The sequence below is a fragment of the Schistocerca gregaria genome, chromosome 2 (genome assembly GCF_023897955.1).
Source record: "Schistocerca gregaria isolate iqSchGreg1 chromosome 2, iqSchGreg1.2, whole genome shotgun sequence".
Classification (NCBI taxonomy): domain Eukaryota; kingdom Metazoa; phylum Arthropoda; class Insecta; order Orthoptera; family Acrididae; genus Schistocerca; species Schistocerca gregaria.
Genome location: NC_064921.1, coordinates 208,888,071 through 208,911,711, shown reverse-complemented (window position 1 = coordinate 208,911,711; position 23,641 = coordinate 208,888,071). Strand labels below are relative to the sequence as shown.

At 41.9% G+C, this 23,641-nt stretch overlaps 1 protein-coding gene across 1 annotated transcript in view; it reads left to right on the top strand.

Annotated features, from left to right (window-relative positions):
• Positions 1 to 10,906, top strand: part of LOC126336704 (lactosylceramide 4-alpha-galactosyltransferase-like) — a 125,836-nt gene extending 114,930 nt beyond the window's left edge. The window contains exon 5 of the mRNA XM_050000668.1: positions 10,744 to 10,906. Coding sequence (XP_049856625.1) covers positions 10,744 to 10,794 — 51 coding nt within the window. The 3' untranslated portion in view covers positions 10,795 to 10,906. The remainder of the gene's footprint in view (positions 1 to 10,743) is intronic.
• Positions 10,907 to 23,641: the final 12,735 nt, after the last annotated feature.

The window sequence follows — 23,641 nt, the reverse complement described above, 5'->3', positions numbered from 1 at the left end:
CTCATGCTCATTGTACTGAATACCATATACATACACGTTATTTCTGTCAAATATCCCCACATCATTCAATTCCGTAATAAACGAAATACTTGCTAAGTGTGATAGGTATGAATACGGAATCTAATTTGGCCCACGATCCACATAGTTATTTACAGTGTATAAACCAGCCATAAAAGAGTACTAGTTTCAATAATCTTCATTGTTTGAATTATTATTCACCACAGCATTTTTGTCTGCAATTACTACTGATAATTGTGTCTTCGTGCATAAAATCGTTTATGTATACACTACTGGCCATTAACATTGCAACACCAAGAAGAAATGCAGATGATTAACGGGTGTTCACTGCACAACTATATTATACTACATTTTCACGCAATTTGGGTGCATAGATCCTGTGAAATCAGTACCCTCGCCGTAATAACGGCTTTGATACGCATGGGCATTGAGTCAAACAGAGCTTGGATGGAGTGTACAGGTACAGCTGCTCAAGCACCTTCCACACGATACCGCAGTTCGTCAGAGTAGTGACTGGCGTATTGTGACGAGCCAGTTGCTCGGCCACCATTGACCGGACGTTTTCAATTGGTGAGAGATCTGGAGAATGTGCTGGCCACAGCAGCAGTCGAACATTTTCTGTATCCAGAAAGGCCCGTACTGGTCCTGCAACATGCGGTCGTGCATTATCCTGCTGAAATGTAGGGTTTCGCAGGGATAGAATGAGGGGTAGAGCCACGGGTCGTAACACATCTGAAATGTAACGTCCACTGTTCAAAGCACCGTCAATGCGAACAAGAGGTGACCGAGACGTGTAACCAATGGCACCCCATACCATCAAGCTGGGTGAGACGCCAGTACGGCGATGACGAATACACGCTTCCAATGTGCGTTCACCGCGATGTCGCCAGACACGGATGCGACCATCATGATGCTGTAAACAGAACCTGGATTCATCCGAAAAAATGAAGTTTTGCCATTCGTGCACCCAGGTTCGTCGTTGAGTACACCATCGCAGGCGCTCCTTTAAAAGAACGATCCACATAATCGTATTATTATAGACTATCATCACTTATGTATCATGCTTCACAGACGGCTCACCGTTACCAATAATCTGTATTCAAAATGAATCTACAAAACAGTCGTATCTGACTTTTTGTCTTCAAATATGCTAATCTACAAAACTAGTTCGTGAATTTTCATGGACTTTTCGTAGGTAACTTGTGTATATCTTTGAACACGGTATCTATGGAGAAAAAGACATCCATATATATTATAAAATTACGTACATGTGGATGAATGTGTGTTACATATCTCCTCCAAAATCCATGAACCAGTTTCAACCAAATTTAGTACACATATCGCTGACTGTATGGAAATAATCGCTGTGGGGGTAAGAACCAACTACCTTTCAAAGGGATAGTGGTGGGGGTGGGAAAGGAGTGTAGACCACAACGCGCCAATACCAAGATTTTATTCACCCAGTATTTGAAACAATGGCACTTAGTGACTTGCAAAAACCCTTAAACATAATTTAAAATCTTTACGAAATAAGGGATAATATTTACTGCTTTGAAAAGCTACTTTGTCTCTGAAAAAGGTCAAAATTGCTTTGGGACAGCTTGGAGGAAGGAACCACATCATGACCTCTGCTTACGAGAACAGGCAGATACCTGACGGCAGCTGGTGTTGTTGCGTGTAGTGTAGCTTACTTACTCACCATCGATCATCACAACAAGACTACTCGTATGCGATTGCATCTGTGCATAACAGCTAGTAAATAACAATAACAAATTTATGGGTTATTAACAATAATTTTAACTGCTGCTTTTCCGTCTAGAGCAGTTGCATGAGCCTAGCCATTTGTGCTCTGTAGTGAATTGACCAGGTGCTTTCTTAAATAATAACATTCACATAACTGAAGTGGAAAGGAGGTGGTTAGGGAGTGGAAAGGTTCTGGGGCCACAAAATAAAGTTTACTACAAAAGAATTTAATAACAAGGAAGGTAAACCATTTACATTGAGGAAATACACAGTAGAACACAGTTCTTGAAATGCATGAGAATGTGATTATAATAAAAGAAAACAAAAGTCTCCTTACATTGGAGGACCAGATGAAATTATTAAATAATCTAAGTATTAATCTGTAGCTACGAAACCGTTAATTGCCCTATCGCATTGCTTGTTAACAGATAACTGAACATCAGCTGACTATACTTGGCAACTGCACAAACAGCTTAAGGTCCAATCAATAATAGCGAAGCCATTTCTGGTAACACTAGTCTATCTGACATACGATTTTCACTAATGGAAGAAATATGTTTGGAATTATGAATAACATCACATTGCTGTTGCACAATTTACTAGTGAAAAATGAAAAATAGTGTTGGGCCAGGATTGGAAACTAGATTTGCAGCTGTCGTCTTAACCACTTCGGCTATCTGAGCACACCTTCAGGACTAACTATTGTTGTATGACACTATTTCTGTGATGCCCGCAAAGGGGAAGAGTTTATCGTTCTTGTCGCGGTCAGTGTTGGCACATAATTCTATTTGCAGTGTCCATGTTTAATGATATACAATGCAATGTCCTTCAGACATGTGTAGACAAGTTTAACCCTGTGTGACAGTCACAGCAGTTGTGTGACTGCAGGAGGTAGACACTCAGTGACATAAGGAGATTTCTGGTCTCCTCGATGTGTGCTCGGAACGCCAAATTACCAGCCTCCCTTCAGAAGAACACTGGTACTGACGTCTTGTTTATGTCCCCACCGTACAGGTTGTGCATTGTGTTGTTTATGTGATTTAGCCGTCTGAAGGCCCTATATTTTCTTACACCATGAACTGCTTACGGCCACCACAAATCGACACTGAATATCAGCTTTTCACCTGAATATGCATGACTGAAAGCAATTGAAATCAAAGTTTATGACAGAAGTAAAAGTTTACTGTAATGTTCATGTTGATTTCCATCTGTCTTCATTCATCAATGTCGTGTATGAGAAACTGTTTTATGAAAAGTGTGTGACAGAATTCTACATGAAACTAGAACTTGAATTACATCACTCTGATGGTCACATCTGTGACGCAACAGTGGAACATACGGGACTTGGACTGTAGACGATCTGTGTATTTGAACTCCCTTTTGAGGCCGCTTCAGAGATGGTGGTACCTGCATTCTGCCTGTATGGGAAGGTGATCAGCCACACAGCCGAAATGTAGGTTCAATTTACCACATATCCTGTTCTCAATGGGGTAGGATAGATATGTATCAAGCTAACCAAACATGTGCACTCCTACATATACACACTGATGGATGTCATGCAATTATAATTTATGATGGGCAGCCAAAGATGTACTTAAGACGTGGCCAAGCAGGATACCTCTGTTCCAGCTGTATGCAATGCAATATCACACAGTTGTTGACTGTGTATGAATGGTTCACAGCCACCCTAATAAGGCTCCTGCTGACATTTGTCAAGATCCTCCAAAACGACCTCCAGCTATCCCCCTTGCATGCTCCTACTATTGAACCATTTCCAGTAGTATCTCAAAGTACTGTGGACCAAATGATACTATGTCCTCTCCCCATCCTACACCACCTGTCTTGTGTGGTGCCTAGGAGACATGGAGTCATGGCCATTGCCCCTCAGGCACAAAGAACACGAGTGAGAGCAGCACTCTCAAGTAAGTCAACCGAATGTAGCGACTGAACACGGTTATACGGAGGTGATTTCAATGTTAGTTTGTATTACTTGGACCAATGTACTGGCAGAATGGAATATTCTTCTAGAAGATGTGCCCGGGACATGCCTGACTGACAAGGGATTCTGAGCACATATATCCACAAGTAGGCGGCGTTTGGGGCTATCTTACTTGTTTCACCGGGAGTGTGTTACCCACACTTTTTGTTAAATTCTCACATTGGAAAGCTCCTGTTTAAAAGTCTGACGGACTTAGGAATATCAATTGTAAACTCTGCACGTATGAAATTTCTATTTGTAGGAATAATAACAGCAGAATTAGTTAGAGCACAGTTACACACATCTGCACGAACTCTTAACTCCCCATCCTCATTGTCACTTCATGTTCCAATACATACCTAAAGATATCATTGAAGAGCGATTTAACATGTCTTCGTTATAGACTGAGTCTCTCTCTGGTGATCCATATTTCACTGTACAACGCACACAGGTTCGTGACGCATGTACGCTTTAAATATAAAGATTGGGGTGACGCTTGAGACGTTAACTTCGACGTATCACCGCCAAACATGTTGGTGATTGGTGTACTGTTTCTGCCAAATATATTGTTGTGTCGAGTGAATTATTTGTTCTCGGTTATTATGCAATCCTTGACGTATTTCAGCTTGCAAAGGGAGAGACTTTATTGTTCTAGTCTCAGTCTGTGTTGGCACATAATTCTATTTTCAGTGTCCATGTTTAATGATGTACTACGCAATGTCCTTCAGACATGTGTGGACAAGTCTAACCCATTGCAACAGTCACAGCAGTTGCGTGACTGCAGGAGATAGACACTCAGTGACATAAGGAGATTTCTGCTCTCCAGCCTCCTTTAGTAGGACAGTGGGACTGACGTCTTGTTTATATCCCCACAGTACAGCTTGTGCACGGTGTTGTTTATGTGATTTAGCCGCCTCAGGTGTGGTATCGGAATCTACCTGATTAGCCTTGGTTCTATGGTCATGCCTGCCAACGCTTTCATGACTGGACCCCCATGTGGTTTCGGACAGTGAAGATAATATGCACAAGCAAAGTTGCTGAAGAGAAGTTGGAAATGTCGGATCACCATGTCTGACACTTGCACGACACACTCTCAAGACAATCTCACTTCTTTGCATGCCTCTAGTACACATAAACAAGCCAATCACACTCCAGATACCATGCTGCTGCTTCCAGCTATGTTTGGTCCAACAGAAAATTCACACTGCTGCCAACAAGTCACTTCAGTTTCACTGGCTGAGCACACTGCTAAATCCGTGCCACGACTGCACAAGTGCCCTCTCGCTGCCAGACGTTCTTTGCTCTCCCAGAAACAGACAAGACAGATACACATGGCAGGTGCAATCGATAGTAGGCCACTAAGGAACCTGCACGCATGGCACAATAACATATCAAGTTATTATTGAGTAACAATCACTTTTTATTTTTGCAGTGAATTTTAACATTATTTGTTTGATTACTTATTACCAATATTTCTTTCAAATTTTTTACATTTTTTTAAATTAATAGTTTATAAACAATATTTTACTATAAATTATTATTTTCTTATATATACTAACACACTAGCAGGTACACAGATACTATTTATTTACGCCAAAGAAGTTATATGCTTCATTTCGCATGTAATTTTTCTTTTTCCAAATTGGTATTTATACATTTCAATTTTCTTTTCAATACTTTTTTTCTGTGTACAGTTTCCATTCTTTCATAGAGCGTATACAATTCATGATAAATTGGAATAGCACCACATGTACAAAAAATCATGCATGTACACATAGACACGCACACACACACACACACACACACACACACACACACACACACACACACACACACATACGCGCCGGCCGGAGTGGCCATGCGGTTCTAGGCGCTACAGTCTTGAACCGAGTGACCTCTACGGTCGCCGCTTCGAATCCTGCCTCGGGCATGGATGTGTGTGATGTCCTTAGGTTAGTTAGGTTTAATTAGTTCTAAGTTCTAGGCGACTGATGACCTCAGAAGTTAAGTCGCATAGTGCCCAGAGCCATTTGAACCATTTTGATCCACAATCACACACACACACACACACACACACACACACACACACACATGTATAGGAACACATACAATAATACCCAAAAGCATCTGAAGAACCTGAATATCGTTTTGCCCCTATAATGTAGCCATTTTCGAGGTCCTCTTAATCTCTTTGCAGTAATTCATTTGACTATACAAAATGGATACCACAAGAAATCACAAGAGAACACTGTTCATTAAGGGAGGCAGTCCAAATGCAAATCACCACTATACTGTAAATACCAAGAAACGCCTCATTAGACATGGGACAGTTCCTAACACTTGTAAACTCAATTTTACTACAATAAGTGAGATTTTAAAATCACTACCACATTCACTGGAATTTGAGTTCACTATCACCGACATATAACTTATTTCACCAACCTTTAGGAAAAATTGAATAATTTTTGAACAATAAATTTGAGGTAATATCAGGACTCCTAATGTTATATGACAGTGCAAAGTATTTTTGTTCTCTAAAAGGTTTTTTTCCACGCCTGTAAAACATCGATCCTTACATGTATGATTTGTCATAAGCTGTATGTTGAACTAACCAGTTAAAAGCAACGTGATTAACAGTAGTAAACGCTCAATGTAAACCTCAAAATCAACATCGTATCACCAGTAATTTCTCTGTACTCATGAGTGAGGATTTATTTGTACATATGTCTGTACTTCAAACGACGTTACAAACTTTCTTGTCTTCATCTGGATTGAAACCAAGCACCTATAGCCATTTTAGCAAAGCAAAACTTTCGTGCCTGACCGAGACTCGATCACAGTAACATTCATCATTGGTGACTAGGCATAAATAGTAGTGAAAGGTCGAGGTTTTCACCAGTATTAGTTTCCAAATCTGAACTTGGAAGTTTCTGTACTGTGCTTGGAATCCTGACAAGCCCATTTTTGCCACTAAAAGTGTTTAAAACAAAATGCCAGGAACTAAAGTTTTACGAAGCAGATTCGAACCCAGCACTAATAAAGTGTTACATAAGTAAAATCAGATGTTAGATATAGAATGTCTGAATTTTAAATTAGGATACAAGTTTTAGCCTGACCGAGGATCGAACCCGGCACCTACAGCCGTAATTTTCTATCCGCGAATTGTTTGTTCACCAGTAATGAAATATGTACATGTGTGGCTAGAAATAACGGCACCTATGGATATTGTTAATAATACATGAAGAGACATTAAAAATGAGAATAAGTTATCACTAGCAGTTCAGTGGACATATGCTATGGCTTAAGAAAGTTTTTGTGCTGGGCCGGAATTCGAACTCACACCTATGCCTTTCGTGAAGACATAGAGGAGCTGCAGTCTTGGGGAAATGGAGAAATGATTGAACTGCATCGTTCTGTGTGGGTCAAATACCACGAAAGAGGAGATCCGAATTCGAGTCACAGTTCAGCACCAAATCTTTCAACGTTCGAAGCTGAAATAAGATAAGAGCACTGAGACGTTAAATGACCGTTGGCACATTAAAATAAATTAAAGTGCCTTGGGTAAAGAAACTCACTGGTGACAGAGTTTCTGTTTGCAGCGACTTCCGCCTCAGCTGTAGCCGATCCTATACTGACTCTACCCCAGTTGGTAGCGAAGGGATATGATGTTTATAATGCGTATTCTGATCTGCGGTGCAACCTGACAATATCCACTTTGCAGTACTGCGAGTACTTTAAAAGTTGCAACTGGCGTTGTTTTCCTATACTAACAATTCTTTGATTAAGACGATTAAAATCTGCAGAACTTGCAAGATTTGAACCCGGTTACGAGCGATTACGAACTCAACGCTTTACCTGTTCCACTAGCCCGTCACATTCATAAAGTTGTGCCAGAAACTTCTCTGACGTAATATGGGAGGTAACACAGCTGACTGAAATACTATAATCGATACTACAGGGCCTCCAGCAGAGCTTAAATCTAAATTTTAGCTTCAATCTCTGAAAACTGTGTCATTACTATGCACGATGTTTGGAGAAAAAAATATATTAACAGGATAATCTAAACAATATTCACAAGGGACTAAATCGTTAAATCTTTTTTCAAAGCTTGTAATCGGAAATGAATTTGACTTCTGTGGCGAACGAAGCCCTCTACACCTTGTAGCGCACTTCGTTTCCTCCTTCCTTGTCACTAGGTTCTTACCTGTGAAATTTCACACCTCAAGAGATTGGATGAAGATCGCTTTCTGGCGATGATGGATGCTGAACCAACACCATTTCCCAAGCTCCTAGGATATAGCAAATCTACATCTCTGGGTAAAGTTGATGGCTAAGAAGATCACGTCAACCATCGTCACCCTGGAGGCTCAGTAACATGGAGGATCATGACAATAGTATACTCCTTTGCAGTGATGAAGATTCTTTCAGAACTAGCACACAAATTAGGAACATCCTCCATGTAAGTGTGAGCAAGTCCACCATTCGTCGTCGTCTCAACGAGAAAGGAAGGAAATAGAGGAAGATCGGCGGTTAAGGAAATTCTGAAGGAGCAACATAAGGCTGTCAGAGTGAACTTGCCAATGGCATACTGAAGAAAACCGCTCTCGTACTGGATCACGCAATATTTACGGATGAGGTGTTTTCCACTGCACCAAATACTTCAGTCCGTGTACATCAACCAAGTGGAGCGGTATTCGATACTAAATATGTGAGTAAGCATAGAGGTAGAATATATATGGTTGAGAGCATCCGGCACCGGGGTACCTATCGAAAGTTCGTGAAGGGCTTTGCAGACTTAGCACAGCCCTTTACGCGATTGTTACGGAAGGGTGTGAAGTTTGAGTGGACAGAAGAGAGTCAGAAAGCGTTTGACAAACTGAAAGAAGTGTTAACATCATCAAGTCCGGTTCTCGTGTTTCCAGATTTTGAAAAGGAGTTTGTACTAGCATGCGATACATCGAATCAAGCATTGCGGTGTGTTCTTAGTCAGGAAATTTATGGGAAAGAACATTCTGGGTCTCTACAGTTGAACGCAGCAAAAAGGAATTATTCCACAACTGAGAGGGAGATACTTAGCGTAATCTATGGAATCACATATTTTACATGCTATTTTTATGGGAGAAGATTTCAGGTAGTGGCAGATCATGCTGCGTTTAAGTGGTTGTTGAGGTTGAAAGATCCGTCTACTTGATTCGCTCGATGGGCTGTGAGGCTTGGTGAATTCGACTGCGAGGTTTTGCACAAGCCTGGGAAGAAGCGCAGTAATGCGGATGCACTAAGTAGGAAGGTGGCAAAAGTAGAAGTCATAGGTCATGACCTAGCGATATGTCAAGAATTACAGGATGCGGACAACGATTGTTAATTGTATAGGACACATCCACAGTTTATTATGTAGGACGTCTTCTGTAGCGGGAAACGAAGTTAGGGCCAAGGGTAGTCGTGCCAGCGAAGTTGAGGGATGAGGTTTTGAAGGAAGCACATGATCAAGTGTAATCTGGTCATGGAGGGTGTAGAGCGATGAACAGGAGAGTGGAGGAGAGGAATTGGCGGAGAGGGAGGAAAGTAGATGTGTATCAGTATGTCAAGAATTATATGCCACGTGCTCAGCAGATTTGAGTCGGAAACAGATAAAGCTACGACGTTTACCAGAAGAAACATGCCGGCCGCGGTGGTCTCGCGGTTCCAGGCGCGCAGTCCGAAACCGTGCGACTGCTACGGTCGCAGGTTCGAATCCTGCCTCGGGCATGGATGTGTGTGATGTCCTTAGGTTAGTTAGGTTTAAGAAGTTCTAAGTTCTAGGGGACTGATGACCACAGCTGTTAAGTCCCATAGTGCTCAGAGCCATTTGAACCATTTTTTTGAAGAAACATGTCATTTCTCTTTGCTGGGGATCGATGTCTTGGGACCTTTTAGGTGAACACCATCGGGGAACAGATTCGTCCTGACAACAATAGACCATTTTTCAAGGTATCAGGAAATGGTGGCTGTGCCAAATCAGCAGCCAGAAATGGTCGCGCAAGCGTTAGTAAACAACTGGATTTTGAGGTTTGGTGTACTGGAAACAATAATTACTGACCAAGGAACTGCGTAAACTGTTGAACGTAAAAAAGTTGAGGACGAGCTCGTTGCATCCACAGGACAAAGGAAGGGCAGAATGGGTACAGACAACAAGATGCTGAGTTTTTATGCGGTTTCTCATCAACATCAGTGGGAGGGGGATTTGAAGCATATTGTATGCGCATTCAATGCAAAAGTCCATACAAATACCCGTTTGTCTCCATATAAGGTAGTGTATGGGCGAAAAATTCCGCCACCGTTTGATTTAGTGAAGCTGTAGAAAGGAAGGACTGGTGAATCTGTACGTCAATTCGCAAGAACAATTCGGGATGTTTCGAAACGGGTACAAAAGGCGAATACAAAGGCTTTGGAAAGGCAGGAAAGGCAGTAAAGCGGAAAGGACGTTTACCACAGTATAGAGTGGGACAATGGGTAATGCTCTCCAGGCCCTATACGGAAAAAGGGAAAACAAAGAAGTTCCTCACGAGGTGTCAAGGGCCATACAAAGCTGTTGGAACCACATCGCCCGTTAATGGTAAGTTTCAGCTGTCAACTAGAACAATTGGGCAGTTACGGCTATTTGAGGGTTGCCCGGATATGATTCGAGGCGTGTCACAGGAAGGAAAGAGGAAGATAGACTGAAGAGAGGTGCAAAGTGCAGGGAGTGCAGCATGTAGCTTTTTCTTTCGTGTCATGTATCATTGGATTTGCGTAGAGTAATTAGGTTTTGTATTTTGTATGTGTTTTCGAGTATAGTGAGCTTACTAGAGACAGCAGCTTTTTTTTTATTTTTTATTTTTTTAAGGAGTGAGGAAGAGTGATGGTGATCCCTGTCCTCAGGTCACTGAAAAGCAAAGTGTAGCATCTGACATATGTGGAGTGTTGTTGGAGGAGAAATCAAACCCAGTTCTGGAGAAATAAATGCATCATACAATCTCCTGTTTCAGTTTTTAGTTACGAGTACAGGGGCAGCTGCGTCGGCAGCAGGGGCATCCTGACGATGCCGCAACTCCGCTGGCGTACAAGGCCGTCGGACACAGCATTGCATTGCACAGGCCACTGGGGGGTGCTTCCTCAGCATTGTGGGGCCCTGTGACACAGACCAAGAGGAAAGAGGGCACTTTAGTTGGAAACAATAAATCACTTGGGAAGCTCTCGCTGAGTTTTAATGCACCACATTCTACCTCCACCCACTAAACCTCCTGGCATCACCCACTACATTATTATCAAATGCACCAAGACAAAATATTTTAAGCAGTGGTTGCATTTGTGTGTAAGTCATTATTATTGAGGAAGAGAAAATAAAAGTTAAGGACTATTGCTTATGTATGCGCACCTCGACAACTGCTGTCATTCCCCAAAAGCTCTCTGGAGGAATGAGTTATGAGTTGGGATGCATCATTCAATTTTATTTCTGGAGCTTCAGTATCAACCAATCCCCAACAGCCATAATACCCTAAAGTGCACGTAGAAACAAACAAAGTAAATCTCATAAGTAATGCATGGAAGCCTGTAAAAAATTAATGTTGTAGAATAGGAAAAGATGAACTATATTTACTACTTCCATATTTTCCTCTCAAAAATACTGTCATTCCCCATGAGTTTACGCTGGTGAATGCAGACATGGGTTGGCACGTGTCATTCAGTTGTATTTCCACTGTCAACTGATCACCCCACAACCACATCGTCATAGATTGCATCTACAAAGAAAAAAGAATATCTCGTAAGTAGTGCATGCAAGGGCAAAATTATTATTGTAGAAGAGAAAATGATCTACTACAAATAAGAGAAAAACATGACATTAGAGAACGACATTATCACTCACAGACAGAGAAAGAGAGAGTGAAAAGAAACATTAAGAAATGAGCACATTCGATCACAAAATTCGCCTATTATAGCTTCTGTCTCACCAGTTCCGCATTCACCGTCTGACATTCTCTTAAACAACACTTAGGCCGATCGGTTCCTCTAGTGAATTACCTTACGGATGATGGTACACTCCTGTATGCAAAAATAGAAATTCGTCATCGTCAGCTCGCAGCTGTATGCACAATGGACACACAAAAAGAAAAAGAATCATCTTAAATACATATACGCAGTACTTTCACAAAAGGGGTAATTATTAGCCCCTGCTGCAATATCACAATAATTTTCCTGCTTTATCTCCAGTGCTATAGACGATGCTGATGCTGCTGCTATTAGGTGTCAGACTGAAGTGACTCTTCGCAAAAAATATTCATTTACAGGCAAAAAAGGATACCTTTAGATTATGTCCTACATTCGAACCAATAGGAAATAGGAATGGTTCTTCCCCGTCATGTGGACGCCTGCAAGTTGGTTCTTCTGCACATTACCACAGGAGTGTGCATAGCCATTGCCCATTGCCACTACCTAATCGCGTTTGTATCACTGCTGGTGCTGCTCAAAGAATACAATATTATACACTGAAGAGACGAAGAACCTGGTACACCTGCCTAATATCGTGTACGGGCCCCCGCGAGCACGCAGCAGTGCCGCAACATGACGTGGCATTGACACGACTAATGTCTGAATTAGTGCCGGAGGGAACTGACACCATGAATCATGCAAGACTGTCCATAAATCTATAAGGGTAGGAGGGGGTGGAGATTTCTGAACAACACGTTGCAAAGCATCCCAGATATGCTCAACAAACTTCATATCTGGGGAGTTTTGTGGCCAGCAGAAGGGTTTAAACTCAGAATAGTGCCATTCTGTAGCAATAACTGGCGTGTGGGGTGTTGCAATGTTCTGCTGTAATTGCCCAAGTCCGTCGGATTGCACAATGGGCGTGACTGGATGCAGGTGATAAGACAGGATGTTTACGTACGTGTCACCTGACGGAGTCGTATCTAGAAGTATCAGGTGTTCCATATCACTCCAGATCCATACGGCCCACACCATTACTGAGCCTCCACCAGCTTAAACCGTCTCCAGCTGACATTGTGGATCCATGGATTCGTGAGGTCGTCTGCGCAGCCGTACACTTCCATTCCACAGTAAATATTTAAAAAAAAATCGTCCGACCAGACACATGTTTCAAGGCATCAACAGATCAATATCGGTGTTGATGGACCAGGGCGAGGAGTAAAGCCTTGTGTCGTGCAGTCATCAAGCGGACACGAGTGGGCCTTCGGCTCCAAAAGCCCATATCGATGACGTTTTGTTGAGTGGTTCGCACCCTGACACTTGTTGCTGGCCCCTCGCTGAAATTTGAAGCAATTTGCTCAAGGGTTACACTTGTGTCACACTGAACGACTCTCTTCAGTCGTCGTTGGTTCCGTTCTTGCAGGATCTTTTCCGGCCGCAGCGATATCGATGATTTGATGTTTTACCGGATTCCTGATATTCACGGTACACTCGTGAAATGGTCTTACGGGAAAATACCCACTTCATCGCTGCCTCGGAGATGCTTATCTCATCGCTCGTGCGACAAGTATAACACCACGTACAAATTCACTTAAATCTTGATAACCTGCCATTGTAGCAGCAGTAAGCGATCTAACAATTACGGCAGACACTTGTAGTCTTATATAGGTGCTGCTAACCGCAGTGACAAATTCTGTCTGTTTAGATACCTTTGTATTTGAACATGCAGACCTGTAACAGTTTCTTTTGCACTTCAGTTTATTTCGCAATGAACTAATGCAGATTATCGATAGTGGAGATACCTTACTCGATCTCCAAGGCCATGCATAGACACCTATCGGGCAGCAATTCTGCAGATGCCACCGATGGACAATGAACACTATAGTTTACTTTAGCAATGCATACGAATCTGAGTTAACGTCTCATGTCTCACAGACGCTGACATCCCGTGAGGTCGCTAATGGAAAAGCGCCTTTCCGGCACATACGCAACTGTCGTTAGATACCAGCCTGTAGCCTACCGGTGCACGTTGTGATTAAAAAATCTGGGACATTCTCATGAGGCAGAGCAATGATGGAATGTGGTATGTGGCTCTGTTCTTACATTAAATGACTTGGAGTTTTCTGTGTAAAAATTTTTTTGGATAAAGTTCTGGCAACAGGCGGAACTGGACCTTAATTTTTCATCGCCGTATGGCACAGACATCCAAAATTATACCTCCAATATGCAATGAATTGCATTGGCAATATATAATAAATTCTCAACTCAATACCAGTAGTAGGTAGAGGTGGACAAGTACCTGAATAATAATAAAATTCTTAATAAGAAAATAATGTTTATTGGTAACCAAACATAAAAGTATTTGTCCGTTATCTGAAACACATATAAAACTATCATTAATGTCACCATACATTTGCTTGATTCGTCAAACAGATGGAAAGTTGTACGCTTTAAATTTCTGAATAACTGTGTTCTTGAAGATTTCGAACACCTTGACACCATCTCACGGCCTTTGACATAAACAAAGCTGTCTGTGTGGTAAAAGTTTCGAAGCGATGTCGTCGTACCTTCGTACGCCATTCCATCATCGTATTAGCATTTTCTATGATGGACCCGCATTAAACATACTATAGTTTTTTGAGTCTTTGCACACTTTACTGCAATGAGCAGTTTGAGCTATGTAACGGTTGTGATGACAATACACGTCCAGCATTGGTGAATGTGACGAATGCAATATTCTTAAACAGAAACTGTCCAAACTCGTCATTAAAGCCCTGTGTGTCCACTATGATGTTCGCACTTTTAGGTGCCATCGTCAGATGCATCAGACGCGAAGTAGCTCCTCTGTATTTATATAAGTATGGCTAAAATACAGAATTTAGTAAAAGTCTTGCTTTGCAATACTATGAAATAATTTTCCAGATTCTTCTCCTCTCTGTACTGAGAACTATGATGAACGACATGGGTTTAACGTGACGTTTATCAAGTTTAATTAAATTTAATTACCTTTCATTGCCTATTAGATCACATAAATGTCCGTCCCTGGTAGCTGAGTGGTCAGCGCTACAGAGTGTCAATCGTAACGGCCCGGGTTCTATTCACAGCTGTGTCGGACATTTTCTCCGCCAAGGGACTGGGTGTTGAGTTGTCCTAATTTTAGTCATTTAATCCCCATCGAGGCGCAAGTCGCCGAAGTGGCGTCATATCGAAAGACTTGCACCCGGCGAACGGTCCACCCGACGATAGGCCCCAGTCACACAACATTTATTTATTAGGTCATATAAATGATGTAATACGCAGATTTCCAACGAATCAGTAATATGAGCCCCTGAACAATGAGTGTGCATATATTTTCTTTTTTCGTATCAGTAACTTCCTTTTTAATACTTGTTACTATTGTAGCTTGGCATCACATTTTACTTGGGGTTGGCTTACAAGCGAAAAAACGTGTTGTCAGAGTTGAGCGGCAAAGGAAGAAGGCACTCAAATGGACAGAGCTAGCCTGGGACACTGGTGTGATAGCTGCAGCCCAATGAGTTCACGACAAGGCAGCGGTGTGCTGGCCCCACCATTCATCTGGAGGGGTGCCAGGAAACGGCTAGCCATCTCCCCATGACATTTTCAACATAGTGTGTTTTCTGTATTGTTTAGTTTGTTAAAGGATGACTGCAGTTTTGAGTAATCTTCAAACACAATAAACCAAGCAAATCATAGATTACGTAGTCACTATTCCTACCATACACAACCACATGTCTGGCGCCGCGTGTAGGAAAAATTACGATCTCCACCCACACGCTCACTCACATATGCTAGAGCATACTTGTAGGCTACAGTTATAGAAAAGGCTTACACATAAAGTAACTCCCACACTTGACTGCGACATCATGCACAGTAAAATGGCGCTGAACGTAGTCAATTTTCTGGTAATCGAGCAAAATAAGCGACAAAGAGCTTAGCTCCAGTCGTGTAAACAGCAGCAAATCTTAAACCGGTTATCCCCGATAGCAAGCTTGAACGGCAATCTTCCTGGAAAATGACGTTATTGTAAAGAAAGGTGATAAATCTAATGCTGCAGCACAAATTTATAAAAGGAATTAGGTATTCTTGGTAGTCGATCAGAATCGAAGTCGAGAAAAGTAGCGAAAATACGCAACAAAAAGCAAACAGCAGCAAATCTTAAACCGATATTTCCCGATAGTAAGCTTTAACTGGGATCTTTCTGATAAATGAGATTATTGCAATGATAGCTGGTTCATATAATACTACACTACTTATATATAAAAGGGTTTACGTAGATAAAACACTTGACATCTTCAGTAGTAAAAATATTAAAGACATAAGCAAACATCAGACTATTAGATTTCAGTATCTCATTAAAAATAAAGTTAGTAAATGCGATTTTCTTCCCAAAGACACAAAGAAGGAGGCTTTAATTATGATGAATCCTAAAGAAAGAAGGCTAAGGGCATTGCCTAGCATCATTAACAAGGACCTCTCAGGTTAAGCAGTGCTACACTTGTTACAGCCAGAACTCGATAGAACACTGAAATGAACTTGTCAAGAGACTATCTTTTTTTTGTTTTTTTGGTCATCAGTCTACTGACTGGTTTGATGCGGCCCGCCACGAATTCCTCCCCTGTGCTAACCTCTTCATCTCCGAGTAGCACTTGCAACCTACGTCCTCAATTATTTGCTTGACGTATTCCAATCTCTGTCTTCCTCTACAGTTTTTGCCCTCTACAGCTCCCTCTAGAACCATGGAAGTCATTCCCTCATGTCTTAGCAGATGTCCTATCATCCTGTCCCTTCTCCTTATCAGTGTTTTCCACATATTCCTTTCCTCTCCGATTCTGCGTAGAACCTCCTCATTCCTTACCTTATCAGTCCACCTAATTTTCAGCATTCGTCTATAGCACCACATCTCAAATGCTTCGATTCTCTTCTGTTCCGGTTTTCCCACAGTCCATGTTTCACTATCATACAATGCTGTACTCCAAACGTACAATCTCAGAAATTTCTTCCTCAAATTAAGGCCGGTATTTGATATTAGTAGACTTCTCTTGGCCAGAAATGCCTTTTTTGCCATAGCGAGTCTGCTTTTGATGTCCTCCTTCGTCATTGGTTATTTTACTGCATAGGTAGCAGAATTCCTTAACTTCATTGACTTCGTGACCATCAATCCTTATGTAAAGTTTCTCGCTGTTCTCATTTCTACTACTTCTCATTACCTTCGTCTTTCTCCGATTTACTCTCAAACCATACTGTGTACTCAGTAGACTGTTCATTCCGTTCAGCAGATCATTTAATTCTTCTTCACTTTCACTCAGGATAGCAATGTCATCAGCGAATCGTACTATTGATATCCTTTCACCTTGTATTTTAATTCCACTCCAGAACCTTTCTTTTATTTCCATCATTGCTTCCTCGATGTACAGATTGAAGAGTAGGGGCGAAAGGCTACAGCCTTGTCCTACCCCCTTCTTAATACGAGCACTTCGTTCTTGATCGTCCACTCTTATTATTCCCTCTTGGTTGTTGTACATATTGTATATGACCCGTCTCTCCATATAGCTTACCCCTACTTTTTTCAGAATCTTGAACAGCTTGCACCATTTTATATTGTCGAACGCTTTTTCCAGGTCGACAAATCCTATGAACGTGTCTTGATTTTTCTTTAGCCTTGCTTCCATTATTAGCCGTAACGTCAGAATTGCCTGTCTCGTGCCTTTACTTTTCCTAAAGCCAAACTGATCGTCACCTAGCGTATTCTCAATTTTCTTTTCCATTCTTCTGTATATTATTCTCGTACGCAGCTTCGATGCATGAGCTGTTAAGCTGATTGTGAGATAATTCTCGCACTTATCAGCTCTTTCCGTCTTCGGAATTGTGTGGATGATGCTTTTCCGAAAGTCATATGGTATGTCGCCAGACTCATATATTCTACACACCAACGTGAATAGTCGTTTTGTTGCCACTTCCCCTAATGATTTTTGAAATTCTGATGGAATGTTATCTATCCCTTCTGCCTTATTTGACCGTAAGTCCTCCAAAGCTCTTTTAAATTCCGATTCTAATACTGGATCCCCTATCTGTTCGAAATCGACTTCTGTTTCTTCTTCTAGCAGATCAGACAAATCTTCACCCTCATAGAGGCTTTCAATGCATTCTTTCCACCTATCTGCTCTCTCCTCTGTATTTAATTCCCGTTGCACTCTTAATGTTACCACCGTTGCTTTTAATGTCACCAAAGGTTGTTTTGACTTTCCTGTATGCTGAGTCTGTCCATCCGACAATAATATCTTTTTCGATGTCTTCACATTTTTCCTGCAGCCATTTAGTCTTAGCTTCCCTGCACTTCCTATTTATTTCATTCCTCAGCGAGTTGTTTTTCTGCAGCCGGCCGCGGTGGTCTAGCGGTTATAGGCGCGCAGTCTGGAACCGCGCGACTGCTACGGTCGCAGGTTCAAATCCCGCCTCGGGCATGGATGTGTGTGATATCCTTAGGTTAGTTTGGTTTAATTAGTTCGAAGTTCTAGGGGACTGATGACCACAGATATTAAGTCCCATAGTGCTCAGAGCCATTTTGTATTTCTGTATTCCTGATTTTTGCGGAACATGTTTGTACTTCCTCCTTTCATCAATCAACTGAAGTATTTCTTCTGTTACCCATGGTTTCTTCGCAGGTACCTTCTTTGTACCTATGTTTTCCTTCACAACTTCTGTGATGGCCCTTTTTAGAGACGTCCATTCCTCGTCAACTGTGTTGCCTACTGCGCTATTCCTTATTGCTGTATCTATAGCGTTAGAGAACTTCAAACGTATCTCGTCATTCCTTAGAACTTCCGTATCCCACTTCTTTGCGTCTTGATTCTTCCTGACTAGGGTCTTGAACTTCAGCCTACTCTTCATCACTACTATATTGTGATCTGAGTCTATATCTGCTCCTGGGTATGCCTTACAATCCAGTATCTGATTTCGGAATCTCTGTCTGACCATGATGTAATCTAATTGAAATCTTCCCGTATCTCCTGGCCTTTTCCAAGTATACCTCCTCCTCTTGTGATTCTTGACCAGGGTATTCGCTATTACTAGCTGAAACGTGTTACAGAACTCAATTAGTCTTTCTCCTCTTTCGTTCCTTGTTCCAAGCCCATGTTCTCCTGTAACCTTTTCTTCTACTCCTTCCCCTACAACTGCATTCCAGTCCCCCATGAATATTAGATTTTCGCCCCTCTTTGCATACTGCATTACTCTTTCAATATCCTCATACACTTTCTCTATCTGTTCATCTTCAGCTTGCGACGTCGGCATGTATACCTGAACTATCGTTGTCGGTGTTGGTCTGCTGTCGATTCTGATTAGAACAACCTGGTCACTGAACTGTTCACAGTAACACACCCTCTGCCCTACCTTCCTATTCATAACGAATCCTACACCTGTTATACCAATTTCTGCTGCTGTTGATATTACCTGATACTCATCTGACCAGAATTCCTTGTCTTCCTTCCACTTCACTTCACTGACCACTACTATATCTAGAATGAGCCTTTGCATTTCCCTTTTCAGATTTTCTAGTTTCCGTGCCACGTTCAAGCTTCTGACATTCCACGCCCCGACTCGTAGAACATTATCCTTTCGTTGATTATTCAATCTTTTTCTCATGGTAACCTCCCCCTTGGCAGTACCCTCCCGGAGATCCGAATGGGGGACTATTCCGGAATCTTTTGCCAATGGAGAGATCATCATGACACTTCTTCAACTACAGGCCACATGTCCTGTGGATACACGTTACGTGTCTTTAATGCAGTGGTTTCCATTGCCTTCTGCATCCTCAAGTCGTTGATCATTGCTGATTCTTCCGCCTTTAGGGGCAATTTCACGCCCCTATCCGCTCCTCGAGCCTCATTGACAAGGCCGTTGGCAGATTGAGGCTGACTTCTTATGCCGGAAGTCTTCTGCCGCCAATGCTGACTATTTATCAAAATTTAGGGAATGGCCGGGATCGAACGCGGGACCGAAAACGTTTTGATTATGAATCAAAGACGGTACCCATAGACCACGGGTACTTACTAACTATGGATAACTGAAACGCCAGTTTTCAGAATAAGAGGTACATTCAACGTGATGGACTATCCACGCAGCGCTGTCTTGCAGACACTATGGCAGATATATTATTAGATCATATACGTAGAAAGCAAGTTATTCTGACTGAACCATACTATTCAGAGGATAGTGTACTACCACAGGTGCATCAACGACAAGCTTCATAAACGCTCATCTCCGATTATGGTATTGGAGGTAATATAAACAAAATTCACTGAGAGTTCAATTCAGTTACTGAATTTTTCTGTTTAACAAGAAGTCTAAAAAACTAATGGATTGAAATATTTTTAATCATGATGTCATGCGTGGCTTTAACAAATAGAGGAAGCCAACCACTGAGAGATAGTGTCATTCATGCCAACACGTGTCATCCGCATACTCATAAATACACTATGTGATCAAAAGTATCCGGATACCTGGCTGAAAATGACTTAGAAGTTCGTGGAGCCCTGTATCGGCAATGCTGGCCCACCGTTAGCGTTGAAGTCAGCTTGCACTCTGGCAGGCGTACGTTCAGTCAGGGGTTTGAAGGTTTACTGGGGAATGGCAGCCCATTCTTCACAGAGTGCTGCCCCGAGGAGAGGTGTCGATGTCTGTCGGTGAAGCCTGGCACGAAGTCAGCATTCCTAAACATCACAAATGTGTTCTATAGGATTCAGTCAGGACTCTGTGCAGGCCAGTCCATCACAGGGATGTTATTGTCGTGTAACTACTCCACCAGAGACCGTGCATTTTGAACAGCTGGCCGATAGCGCTGAAAGATACACTCGCCATCACCGAATTGCTCTTCAACAGTGGGAAGCAAGAAGGTGCTTAAACCATCAATGTAGGGCTGTGCTGTGATAGTGCCACGCAAAACAACAAGGAGTGCAAGCTGCCTCCATGAAAAACACTACCACACTATGCCACCACCGCATCCGAATTTTACAGTTGACACTATACGCGCTGACAGATGACGTTCACCGGGCATTCGCCATACCCACACCCTGCCATCGGATCCCCACATTGGGTACCGCTATCGGTCACTCTACACAACGTTTTTCCACTGTTCAGTTGTCCAGTGTTTACGCTCCTTCCACCAATAGAATTGCCGTTTGGCGTTTACCGGCGTGATGTTTGGCTTATCAGCAGCCGCTCGACCATGATATCCAAGTTTTCTCACCTCCCGACGAACTGTTACAGTACTTGCATTGGAGACTGATGCAGTTTGGAGTTCCTGTGTAATGGTCTGGATGATGTCCGCGTATTACACATTACGGCCCTCTTCAACTGCCTGCGGTTTCTGTCAGTCAACAGACGAGGTCGGCTTGTACGCCTTTGTGCTGCACGGGTCCCTTCACGTTTCCGCTTCACTATCACATCGGAAACAGTGGATCTAGGGATGTTTAGGAGTGCGGACTTCTCGCGTACAGACATATGACATAAGTGACACCCAATCACCTCACCACGTTCGAAGTCTTTGAGTTCCGCGGAGCGCCCCATTATGCTCTCTCACGATCTCTAATGAGATCGCTGATGTGGAGGATTTCGTAGTAAATCGCAGCACAATGCACCTAATATAAAATATGTATGTTTTTGGGGGTGTCCATATACTTTTAATTACATAGTGTATGTGTATTTTAGAATCATCGTGGAGTAGGTTTAATAATGAATAGGAAAATAGGAATGCGGGTAAGCTACTACAAACAGCATAGTGAACGCATTATTGTGGCCAAGATAGATACGAAGCCCACACCTACTACAGTAGTACAAGTTTATATGCCAACTAGCTCTGCAGATGATGAAGAAATTGAAGAAATGTACGATGAAATAAAAGAAATTATTCAGATAGTGAAGGGAGACGAAAATTTAATAGTAATGGGTGACTGGAATTCGAGTGTAGGAAAAGGGAGAGAAGGAAACATAGTAGGTGAATATGGATTGGGGCTAAGAAATGAAAGAGGAAGCCGCCTAGTAGAATTTTGCACAGAGCACAACTTAATCATAGCTAACACTTGGTTTAAGAATCATGAAAGAAGGTTGTATACGTGGAAAAACCCTGGAGATACTAAAAGGTATCAGATAGATTATATAATGGTAAGACAGAGATTTAGGAACCAGGTTTTAAGTTGTAAGACATTTCCAGGGGCAGATGTGGACTCTGACCACAATCTATTGGTTATGACCTGTAGATTAAAACTGAAGAAACTGCAAAAATGTGAGAAATTAAGGAGATGGGACCTGGATAAACTGAAAGAACCAGAGGTTGTACAGAGTTTCAGAGAGAGCATAAGGGAACAATTGACAGGAATAGGGGAAAGAAATACAGTAGAAGAAGAATGGGTAGCTCTGAGGGATGTAGTAGTGAAGGCAGCAGAGGATAAAGTAGGTACAAAGACGAGGGCTGCTAGAAATCCTTGGGTAACAGAAGAAATATTGAATTTAATTGATGAAAGGAGAAAATATAAAAATGCAGTAAATGAAGCAGGCAAAAAGGACTACAAACGTCTCAAAAATGAGATCGACAGGAAGTGCAAAATGGCTAAACAGGGATGGCTAGAGGACAAATGTAAGGATGTAGAAGCTTATCTCACTAGGGGTAAGATATATACTGCCTACAGGAAAATTAAAGAGACCTTTGGAGAGAAGAGAACCACGTGTATGGCAGCCCAGTTCTAAGCAAAGAAGGGAAGGCAGAAAGGTGGAAGGAGTATATAGAAGGTTTATACAAGGGCGATGTACTTGAGGACAATATTATGGAAATAGAAGAGGATGTAGATGAAGACGAAATGGGAGATACGATACTGCGTGAAGAGTTTGACAGAGCAGTGAAAGACCTGAGTCGAAACAAGGCCCCCGGAGTAGACAACATTCCATTAGAACTACTGACGGCCTTGGGAGAGCCAGTCATGACAAAACTCTACCAGCTGGTGAGCAAGATGTATGAGACAGGCGAAATACCCTCAGACTTCAAGAAGAATATAATAATTCCAATCCCAAAGAAAGCAGGTGCTGACAGATGTGAAAATTACCGAACTATCAGTTTAATAAGCCACGGCTGCAAAATACTAACGCGAATTCTTTACAGACGAATGGAAAAACTGGTAGATGCAGACCTCGGGGAGGATCAATTTGGATTCCGTCGAAATGTTGGCACACGTGAGGCAATACTGACCTTACGACTTATCTTAGAAGAAAGATTAAGAAAAGGCAAACCTACGTTTCTAGCATTTGTAGACTTAGAGAAAGCTTTTGACAATGTTGACTGGAATACACTCTTTCAAATTCTAAAGGTGGCAGGGGTAAAATACAGGGAGCGAAAGGCTATTTATAATTTGTACAGAAACCAGATGGCAGTAATAAGAGTCGAGGGGCATGAAAGGGAAGCAGTGGTTGGGAAAGGAGTGAGACAGGGTTGTAGCCTCTCCCCGATGTTATTCAATCTGTATATTGAGCAAGCAGTAAAGGAAACAAAAGAAAAATTTGGAGTAGGTATTAAAATTCATGGAGACGAAGTAAAAACTTTGAGGTTCGCCGATGACATTGTAATTCTGTCAGAGACGGCAAAGGACTTGGAAGAGCAGTTGAACGGAATGGACAGTGTCTTGAAAGGAGGATATAAGATGAACATTAACAAAAGCAAAACGAGGATAATGGAATGTAGTCAAATTAAATCGGGTGATGCTGAGGGAATTAGATTAGGAAATGAGACACTGAAAGTAGTAAAGGAGTTTTGCTATTTAGGAAGTAAAATAACTGATGATGGTCGAAGTAGAGAGGATATAAAATGTAGACTGGCAATGGCAAGGAAAGCGTTTCTGAAGAAGAGACATTTGTTAACATCGAATATAGATTTATGTATCAGGAAGTCGTTTC